The sequence below is a fragment of the Oncorhynchus masou genome, chromosome 6 (genome assembly GCF_036934945.1).
Source record: "Oncorhynchus masou masou isolate Uvic2021 chromosome 6, UVic_Omas_1.1, whole genome shotgun sequence".
Classification (NCBI taxonomy): Eukaryota; Metazoa; Chordata; class Actinopteri; order Salmoniformes; family Salmonidae; genus Oncorhynchus; species Oncorhynchus masou.
The window spans coordinates 34,186,182-34,197,156 of record NC_088217.1 but is presented as its reverse complement, the minus strand read 5'-3'; the positions used below and the strand labels follow the sequence as shown (position 1 = coordinate 34,197,156).

Genomic DNA, 10,975 nt, shown 5'->3' with positions numbered 1-10,975 from the left:
GTGTACAGTATATATTACTTAATGAGAGTGAGGACGTGTGATTGTGTTCTGCTGGGAACATGGCTATGTCCCAATATGGGATATGTTGAGTGCCAAATGATTAAGTTTGTGCAATGCTAGGGGACCTTGTGTTCCAATTGTAAAGAGAACGGCAGTGTTTCAGGACATCCAAACTACAAGTATCTTATCTACACATCTAGCTTGTCCTAAAAGTTCAATACAAATCACTTGACAGGTTCTTTATGGTTTATTGATATTTTTGGTGATATCCCCAAAAATATTGTTACTCTTTTCACGTGAAGTTTCAATAACGTACAATCGTCATGATGGAAGAGAGAGTTGGTTTTGGTTGGGCCTCTGATTCAATGTTCAACTTGTGCTTGGTAAGTCCCTGCACCCACTTATTATAAGAAGGAAACTACAAACTCACTACAAACTCACTAACACACATTCATAGACACAAATACACATACCTGGGGCGGCAGGGTAGCCTAGTGGTTAGAGCATTGAACTAGTAACCGCAAGGTTGTGAGTTCAAACCCCCGAGCTGACAAGGTACAAATCTGTCATTCTGCCCCTGAACAGGCAGTTAACCCACTGTTCCCAGGCCGTCATTAAAAATAAGAATGTGTTCTTAACTGACTTGCCTGGTTAAATAAAGGTAAAAATAAATACCCACACTCATATTATGTTGAGAGTCACTGTAACACTTTAGCTACAAAGGGGCAGTTCCTAACACAAGTCATTTTCCCTACAGAGGTTTTAGCCTCCAATCCCGTTGCTGTTACTGCAGCAGATAATATAATAGTACAATGCTTTAACAAAGACTGTACCCACGCTAGGGCAAACACTGAGCACACCAACATGCAGAAAACAAAAACATAACAACACTCTTTTGAGATTCAAGTGAAAAAGTGCATTCATATTCACCACATCCAATAGTCATTTCCTCCACATTAACTCTCATCAAAACAGTTCTTCAGTGTTAGGACATTTATATACTTCACAAGTTTTGCTCTATCTTTAGAATAATTGGATTATCGGGTGTAGAATCTTACAGACGTAAGAATATTTACGTTTAAAGTGAGGGATTTTGACTCAAATAAAGCTTGACTAGAACTTCAAGCAAAGACTGGTTGTATATTAACCTACTGCATAGATATGCTTATCCATGTGTTCTTGTCTGGAGGGCCACGCCTCTCTACAAGCAGCTGAGAGAGGAACACATGAGAACCAGAGTGCTGCACATGTAGCTCATCAGAGTTCGACAATACACGTTCTCAAAACGAGGCTACATTAGGATCACACAAGGTTAACATACCCAACCCCTCGTCGCACTCCTTTTACACTCCCATAGTCATAGATAAGGTACACCAACTACAAAATAGAGAAACTTCAAATATACAATGAAATATACACAGGATGAAAAAGTACACCCGGTCACGTTTACAGATAAATTCTTAATTAGTATTAAACATTATGCGCACCAACATACACTGATAGAATATTATGCAGTAATATAAATGTAGTCCATTTAATCATCAACACCATGGCTTTGAACATTGTGATAAAAATACAAATAAAGCAATCCTCTTCATAAAAGAAAGCTAGCTAAAATGGAACCATTTTGACTTCACAGCTATTTGTAATTCAAACGACGATAAGAGTGACATAAAAGTGGGTCACACTTTTTTTTTAGGGGGGGGGCATTTCCTTCCTTCCTTCCCTGCCATTTCAGATTGTCAAATGTACTTTTTTTGTTTGTTATGGCAACAACGAATAGTAAAAGCTTTGCAATCTGTGTGATGAAACTGTGTAAATACTTGTGGGAAAAGGTCTTGGCAGATATTAAACTAGCACTGTGTGTTTGTGTGAGTTCTCTATCTGGTTTTAATACTTCACTTCTGTAAGAGGGTTGAAATTGTCCAACGGAGAACTGTGCTCTTGGTTTAAATTAAGACACACTTACATACTAAGCATGAAGCACTGCCATTCGGCTCATGAGTATCAGTAAATAGAGATTTGAGGATCAACTATTGGAAGTCAGTCAGACTTCGATCAGATTGGGTCAAAGCTCCTTAATCATCACATCTGCTGTAATACATTCCAATTTGTGCCTATAAATACTAGTCTTTCTTGTGCCGATGAATTATTTGTAAGAAGGTTATGTCAATACATTTTTATATGCTTGGTAGTAATTTATTGCAACGATTTCTCATAATATGAGATCATCAAAAAGGTTTTGTGCCTGGGAGGGACTCCTTTTGTACTCTTCATCTGTGCTATTTGTAGTGACTGGACAAGTCCTCTTTCAGCGTCTACATCAATAGCAGCACATTATACAGTGCGTTTCTCCCTGGATTTCTGCTCTGAAAGTGATTGTGATCTGTTCATTTTCTCCATGGTGTATGTACAGGACTTAGTCGACAGGCAGACTCGTTGGTGGAGGTACTGAAGTTTCTAAGACACTAGCTACTGTATGCTTGGCCTGGAGTATCACACTATATAACTCCTACATGATGAACATGGAGACTATTGGCTTGAAGTAGACAAGATACAGTAGGACACTGACACTAGATGAGACAGTGGTGCTTATGTGAAGAGCCTAGCATGAATGCTATCAAATAGACAATGAAGACAGTGTCTTTACAGCAGCCTTGCACATAGTCTTTCAAAATATACAGATCCCTCTGGAATGTTGGCATTGTAACCAATGCCAATCAACATTCTTCCTGCCGCTAAACACTTAGCTGAAGCAGGTAGAGCATTGAAACGAAAGAAGGTGTGTCAAGAGCAGTCGTCTCTTCAAGTGCTTCAGTGGCACACTAAATTACAAAGAAACGTTCTACATAAAATCTAGGGAAAGCATAACTACACTCTATCATATGATATAGAGGACTGCTATTTAATTTTACCTTTATTTTGGGGGACTGCACAGCTTAAAAGGATTCAAACCTGCCACAAATATATACAGTGCATTCTGAAAATATTCAGAGCCCTTCACTTTTTCCACATTTTGTTACGTTACACCTTCATTCTAAAATGTATTGCATATTTTTTTCCTTCATCAATCTACACACAATACCCCATAATGACAAAGCAAAAACAGGTTTTTAGATATTTTGGCAAATGTATTAAAAATAAAACAGAAATACCACATTTACATAAGTATTCAGACTCTTTACTCAGTACTTTGTTGAAGCACCTTTGGCAGCGATTACAGCCTTGAGTCTTCTTGGGTATGACGCTACAAGCTTGGCACACCTGTATTTGTGGAGTTTCTCCTATTCTTCTCTGCAGATTCTCTCAAGCTCTGTCAGGTTGGATTGGGAGCGTCGCTGCACAGCTATTTTCAGGTCTCTTTTTTCAGTTTTTTTCAGGTTTTTCAGGTTCGCTCTGGTTCAAGTCTGGGCTCTGGCTGGGTCACTCAAGGACATTCAGAGACTTGTCCCGAAACCACTCTTGCGTTGTCTTGGCTGTGAGCTTAGGGTCATTGTCCTGTTGGAAGGTGAACCTTCGCCCCAGCCTGAGGTTTCATCAAGGATTTCTCTGTACTTTGTTCCTTTAATCTTTCCCTCGATCCTGACTAGTCTCCCAGTGCCTGCCACTGAAAAACATTCCACAGCATGATGCTGCCACCATCTTGCTTCACTGTAGAGATGGCGCCAGGCTTCCTCCAGTTGTGACGTTTGGAATTTAGGCTTCTGTCTGACCACTCTACCATTAAAGCCTGATTGATGGAGTGCTGCAGAGATGGTTGTCCTTCTGGAAAGTTCTCCCATCTCCACAGAGGAAAGCTGGAGCTCTGTCAGAGTGACCATTGGGTACTTGGTCACCTCCCTGCCCAAGGCCCTTCCCTTTGATTGCTCAGTTTGGCCGGGCGGCCAGCTCTAGGAAGAGTCTTGGTGGTTCCAAACTTCTTCAATTTAAGAATGATGGAGGCCACTGTGTTCTTGGGGACCTTCAATGCTGCAGACATTTTTTGGTACCCTTCCCCAGATCTGTGCCTCGACACAATCCTGTCTCGGAGCTCTACGGACAAATCCTTTGACTTCATGGCTTGGTATAATCTCTGACATGCACTGTCAACTGTGGGACCTTATATAGACAGGTGTGTGCATTTCCACATCATGTCCAATCAATTGAATTTACCACAGGTGGACTCCAATCAAGTTGTAGAAACATCTCATGGATGATCAATTGGAACAGGATGCACCGGAGCTCAATTTTGAGTCTCATAACAAAGGGTCTGTTTTTTTTATTTTTAATACATTTGCAGACATTTATAAAAAACAGTTTTCGCTTTGTCATTATGGGATATTGTGCATAGAGTGATGAGGACAATAACAAGTTACAGCATTTGAATAAGGCCGTAACTTAAAATGTGGAAAAAGTCTGACTGTATAGATAGAGTGATGAGGACAATTTACAGCATCTGAATAAGCACTGTGGAAAAAGTAGATACTCACATTCAGTTTCACTTAATGCCAACGTAAATATGATTTTCTCTACATTCCCCTAAACTGTGTCTGCAATAAGCAGAGCAGAGCAGAATAAGAATACTGCTGCCTGGCCTCTAGACCAGAACATACTGCGTGTCCAGCACTGAATACACTCCATTCGGGATAGATACACACCACTGTAATATCTCAGACGCCTGACCATGTGATTCCTTGTCAAAGCAGCCCCTGCTGCGGTAAACTCTAACATCTGGGTCTGTTGGAGAGGGGGAGAGGGGTGTCCTGTGACTAGGGTCACTCATAGCGTGAGGGTGGACGTGTTTTGGGCAGCGCTGCAGGTCCCTCTGGTGGTGAGACTCTGTAGGGTTAAATGTGAGTTGGCCTGTAGGAGGGTGATTGTTAGGGGTTTAGGGGCAGGCTAGGGGCAGGAACATGAAGAGTATAGACAGTGATCATGAGTCGAACTCAGGGACAGTGGGGGTGACGGGGGTGGTGGAGGTTATGGGGCTGATGTTGTTCTGGTAGCCCATCCAGTAGCAGCTGTTGGCGGACGAGGAGTTGGAGTTCTCCAGGGGTTTGGTGCCTGGGGGGACTAGGTTGGCTTGGGACAGGGGCTTGGGCAAAGGTGTCTCTCTTGGGTTCTTGCCCAGGATGAAGTGCGTCTCGTCCATCTCCTCCAGGTTGGAGATGTCCTTCATCATGCTTTTGCGTTAGGAGACGGACAACTTGTTGGAGCCATCAGACATCAGGTTGAAGTGGCGGGCGTTGAAGATGATGGGGAGAGGAAGCATGGCCATCACGATGAGGGAGAAGCACATGGCCAATTCCCAGGGAGGGTAGCTCTGGAAATGCTTCTGAGCCTATAGAGAGAGAAACAAGGGAAATAAATACTCCTGGTGCTGACTTCAACTCTGTAACAAGGCTAGTACACAAAATGTCAAGTGTCTATATGAAACTTTTCACTGTTTTCCTACAGGTTGACTGACCAGTTCCTCCACCCATGCATTGTACCCTGGCGGGCTGATGGCCATCTCAATGACAGTAGCCATAATGAGAACGATGAGACAACAAGGGGAGACGTACTTCACATGTAGAAATAGAAGGCGTGGGGCCGGAAACCCAACATGTCCTCCAGGTCCTGCATAAACCTTACACACACATACATTTGGGTTTAAAATAGGTCCAGACAAATCCTTCAGTTTACAGTATTCACATGTTCCTTGACTCTTTCTCTTCACCCTCTTATCAAACTTTCCTCTTAAATCATATGAAAACACACATTGCAATATCAGTGATGATCAGTGTTTCTCTCACACTATGCGGCTCTCTGGGGAGACGCCATCCTGTACCTCTTGGTGCCGTAGATCCAGGCCACTGACACATTCTCTAGGATGACCACGACAGTGAGTAGCAGACCAGCGGAATAGTCATCAAACATGATGACAAAGTAGTTCCCAGAGCGCTGGACGAAGAGCAGGCCACAGATAAAGGCTATGATACAGCAGCACACTGAAAATAGATAAACAGATAAAACTACACTTTATGGAACAACGCAGACTATGAAAAGACACACACACACAGATGCATACACACACACGTACATTGTAATGTTGTAATATTGTTGTATTGTGGTATTATACACAGTGGTATAAAGTACTTACTGTAAGTAAAAATACATTAAAGTACTACTTAAGTCGTTTTTTGGGGTATCTGTACTTTACTTGACTATTTATACTTATTTTACTTCACTACACTCCTAAAGAAAATAATGTATTTTTTACTCCATACATTTTCCCTGACACCCAAAAGTACTCGTTACATTTTGAATGCTTATCAAGAGAACATCCCTGGTCATCCCTACTGCCTCTGATCTGGTGGACTCACTAAACACACATGTTCCGTTTGTAAATTATTTGTCAGTGTTGGCCTGGCTATCCGTAACTTTAAAAAACAAGAAATTGGTGCCGTCTGGCACCAAGGATTTTGAAATGATTTATACTTTTGATACTTAAGAATATTTAAAACCAAATACTTTTAGACTTTTACTCAAGTAGTATGCTCTTTTACTTGAGTCATTTTCTATTAATTAAATTATCTTTACTTTTACTCAAGTATGACAATTGGATACTTTTCCCACCACTGATGATACATTTTGTATTGCAGATATGTAGTGGTCGTGTAGTGTTGTAATAATGTGTTGTATGATGTACTGTTTTATCATTTAATTGTTTTGTGTAACTGCCTTAATCTTGTTTGGACCCAAGGAAGGGTAGCTGCTGCCTTGGCAGGAACTAATGGGGATCCTTAATAAATACAAATACAGATACAGAGAAATAGACAGAGGGAATTGGAGCAAAATGAGGTAGCTAAAAGCATTAGTCTGAAAGTGTGCAGTGTCTGCAGCTTTTATATAGCGTCTTCCTCACAGATGAATTGGTAGTGGAGTTGAATAACCTTCACATTATGTAAAACCTTTTGTCTGCTTGGATGACAAAGTGTTTACTGTATGTATGCAACATTGCTGTTATTGCTATTACTTTGTAATCCGCCCTGAAAGGACTACAACAATAGAACAAAAAATGAGTCATCCTTAATAATCTCAGAATTTGTGAGTCTCACCTAGTTCCCCACTCTGTCTTGGTGAAAAATGCTGAATTTGTGTATGAAACTATGATAGAGGAGAATGGGAGAGCCATAGTTGGTTTTAGGGCTGACCTGTGAAGAGCTCCTTCTGGATCTTGTAGGTGTCGAGGACGGGCGTGGTGATGCCTGTCATGCTGCCGATCATACTGCCCAGGCCCAGGTTGATGAGCATGAAGAAGAACATGACGGACCAGAAGGGAGAGGCTGGGAAATGAGTCATGGCCTCTGCGAAGGCAATGAAGGCCAAGCCTGTACCCTGCACTGACTGCAGAGAGAGGGATGGATATATAGAGAAAGAAAAGAGTGGAGGAGAGAGGGAGCAAAAGAGGACCAACAGATTGTAATAGAGAGAGGGAGAGGGGACAGAAGAGACAAAAAGGAGTTTAATAAATACAGCATAAGGATGACTAGAAAAAGCCTATTTGGTATGGTGTTGTGAAGATCATATTCAGACCCAGTTGATGATGGATGATGTAGAGCTCACAGCCCAGACAAACAGACCCACTGCACCTTGTTGAGCTCATCCTCCAGAACACAAGGGTCCAGGCCCAGCTTGGCGAAGCTGCCCTCCTTCACCGTCTTGATGACACCGTACATCTCAGTGTAGTCTACGGTGGACTGAAGTTCACGTGTGGCGGAATGAGGTCATGACTCAGCACGTTAGAGTTCATGTAGCCAATGATCTTCTCTGCATTTCTGAAGGGACCACCGCGAATCATGTTAGTGCACAAGATGAAACGTACTGCAAAAGTCCTGACTCTGATCACAGAGAGGGCACGATAATAAATGTATGGTGTGAGCAAAGAGTGGTTTCATTCTGGATTAGACATCATACATTTCCTCCACTATCACTAGGGGAGAGTAGGGTAAGGTGAGCCATTTTTTACATTCAGCCTCACTCCGTCAAGGGAAATATAGTTTTCTTTCTAACAAAGATACCTACATATATTTTAGAATGTTGTGTATATTGTTTGGATGTGCCAATTCGTAGGTAAGTTCTCTGCATTTCAGGCTACTAAGCCCATGAAACTGGTCTGCGAGATTCTTGATATGTTTAGCAAACTCAGACTCCATGTCATCAGATAAGACCTTGTGTGCCTCTGCTACTCTGTCACAGCCTCTCATTTGCACAGGTACAGGTATTGTTTTTTGTTGTTGTCAATGTACCTCTTCAATGTCATTCAGTCAATTTTTTCATCCCTTGCCTCCTGCTCGAATGGACTTTGTAGTGTCTTAACACTTAGTACTTATTTATGTAATAAGAAAGACTCGGAATACAAGCAATTGAACTGGAGCTTCACATTTACTGAAACGAGTTAGTACCAGAATAACATAGAACAACACTGCGCATGACCAAGGGTGCTCCCGCCTTAAAGGCGACATCAGTAATTAACAGAACATAAGACTTCTTCCTTTCTCTCACTTCCTTGGCTGCTCTCTCAAGAACCTCAAGGGGGGGGCGATACCCCTGCCCTTTTTATGTCTGTATGCACAGGATATGATGATGTCTTCTCTGTAACAATAAAATGCACTTGAGTTCATAGGCATGACACATTGCAAAAATACTATCAATTTTATGCATAAAACTGACCAAATGTAATCATCGTTTGTATGGGGTATGGTGGCCATTGGCTCAACTTACCCCATGGACATTGGCTCAACTTACCCCATGGACATTGGCTCAACTTACCCCAAGGCAAACATTTTGACTATATTAACCCACACAGCTACAGGGATGCACTTTCATGCTAGGTTTAGGACCTCATATGGTAGCTTATAAAGACCCCAACTGATGTATAAAACAATCTTAAAAAATATATACTTTGATTTAGATACAAGCATCATGACACAATAACTTATAACACAATACACTCATTTTACTTTGTGAAAACCAGTTTTCAGTTTTTTGGACCTAACTTGCATACCACTTTTTCGATGTGGTTTCTTCATTCATACTCTATGAAATTATGACCATGGGGGATGAAATTATGATTTAATTTTGTGTATGGTTTCCTAGAAACAAGGGTGGCTCAACTTATCCCTTTGACTCAACTTACCCTACGTCCGATAGGGCAGTTGATTTGAACTCACACTATAACACACTTCTCATTCATAAGGTTTGCCTTGAAGCCCAGCACGGCGAACACCACCAGAGTAGCCAGGATGGAGGTGACAAAGTTTATAAAGGAGACGAGCATGGCGTCAAAGTGGCAGTTGTTGTCTATCTTGTTGTAGCTGGAGAAGGTGATGGCTCCACCAAAGCAGGCCAAGGGCAGAAAACACCTGTGTGGCTGCCTCCCTCCACACCTGGGGCTCCAGCATCTTCTCCAGCTTGAACACACTATAACGCACTGATGGACTGGTTGGGGCCTGTAAGTAAGCATTTCACTGTAAGGTTGTATTCAGCGCACATGACAAATAAACTTAGATTTGATTTGGTTTTAATTATTAGAAATATTTATAAATTATATAGGGGTAGTGTTAGAGAATTTCCAGTCATCTGGTGATTTTCACTACCTGTACTGTTCTCTTTGAAGTAGAAATCGATATAAGGTTAAATATTAGACATGTGTAAGCAGAATGAAGGCTGAGCCTATGTGAATGTACAAAGCTGGATCAACATCAAGTTAACCATTAGACATGTAAAAAACAGAACGAAGCAGAGTAGATGAGGCAAGGTAGACCAACACAAGACGTGACTGGTCTGGGCCATATCTGATCTTGTGAAGGCTACTGGACATGCACATGGGTAAATCATACATAGACAACATGAACTTGGAAGACTGAACTTAGATAATCAGAAGACCATTTTCATTAGGACAGGAACAATAGATAATCAGTTATAGGCACCATTAGGCAGTTCATTTGGCAGTTCAGTAGGATTCCAGTTCGATAGAACTCCAGTTCAGTAGGACTCCAGTTCAGTAGGACTCCAGTTCGATAGAACTCCAGTTCAGTAGGACTCCAGTTCAGTAGGACTCCAGTTCAGTAGGACTCCAGTTCAGTAGGACTGCTGTTCGGTAGAACTCCAGTTCAGTAGGACTCCAGTTCAGTAGGACTCCAGTTCAGTAGGACTCCAGTTCAGTAGGCTAATATTCCAGAGCAATTTTTTGTCATGTCATGTTCTTTAAAAGTATGGCCTGTCATATATCTTCCCTACACTCTTTTGACTCTCCCCCATGCCCCCAGCCCCTCTCCCCACGCACCCTGCCCCATTGTCCCCTGCCACTCTTCCCGACGCCCCCTGCCCCTCTTCCCACACCCAGTGCCCTTCTCCCCCACACCCCCTGCCCCTCCCCCCCATCCCACCTGCCCCTCTCCCCCACAAACCCTCCACTTCTCCTCACAGCGTTTCCTACCTTCCCGGAGGATGTGATACCTCTGATGACAGCCAGGCAGACGATGATCCAGGCACCAGCAGAGAGAGGGTCATCTTGACGTTCATGCCGCCGCTGTCTGCGATGGTGCTGGTAGTGTTCAGGGTCTGGCGGTACCAGAAGTTGGTGGTGGCCGAGCTTTTCTCATGACTGCAGAGGGGTGAGGGGTCAGTGAGGGGGAGGGAGAGAGAGAGGGGAGAGTAAAGGGATAGAGGGAGTAGAAGGGTGAAGGATAGAGAGCAGAGAGCAGAGAGAAATATAATAAGGGAGAGAATATTTACACAGGGACCAAATCCCCTCTGCCCTCTGGATTGACTCTCCCAGACTGACATTAGTAAGGTAAACCAACCTGGAGTCAGGGGTAGACGTAACAGGGGTAGACGTAAATGAAAATGATGGGACACTAAAATTAGTATGATATGTTACGTTTGGTATGGTATGTTTCATTTGTGGATGTCCATCATCCATTTCGTATGATATGTTACAAATTACAGT

General features: G+C 42.5%; 1 protein-coding gene, 1 long non-coding RNA gene and 1 pseudogene across 2 annotated transcripts; 1 reads left to right on the top strand and 2 right to left on the bottom strand.

Annotated features, from left to right (window-relative positions):
* The first annotated feature begins 3,592 nt into the window (after positions 1-3,592).
* Positions 3,593-6,158, top strand: LOC135541963 (uncharacterized). Its single transcript, XR_010456015.1, has 2 exons — positions 3,593-4,247; positions 5,437-6,158. It is a non-coding gene; the product is annotated as an uncharacterized LOC135541963 (long non-coding RNA).
* Positions 4,498-5,534, bottom strand: LOC135541961 (sodium-dependent neutral amino acid transporter SLC6A17-like). The gene is made up of 2 exons (XM_064968491.1): positions 5,447-5,534; positions 4,498-5,320 (listed from the first exon to the last, which is right to left on the bottom strand). Exon 2 carries the CDS (start codon positions 5,159-5,161, stop codon positions 4,913-4,915), a length of 249 nt encoding a protein of 82 aa, XP_064824563.1. The 5' UTR covers positions 5,162-5,320; positions 5,447-5,534; the 3' UTR covers positions 4,498-4,912.
* On the bottom strand, positions 5,530-9,740 carry LOC135541960 (sodium-dependent neutral amino acid transporter SLC6A17-like; annotated as a pseudogene).
* Positions 9,741-10,975: the final 1,235 nt, after the last annotated feature.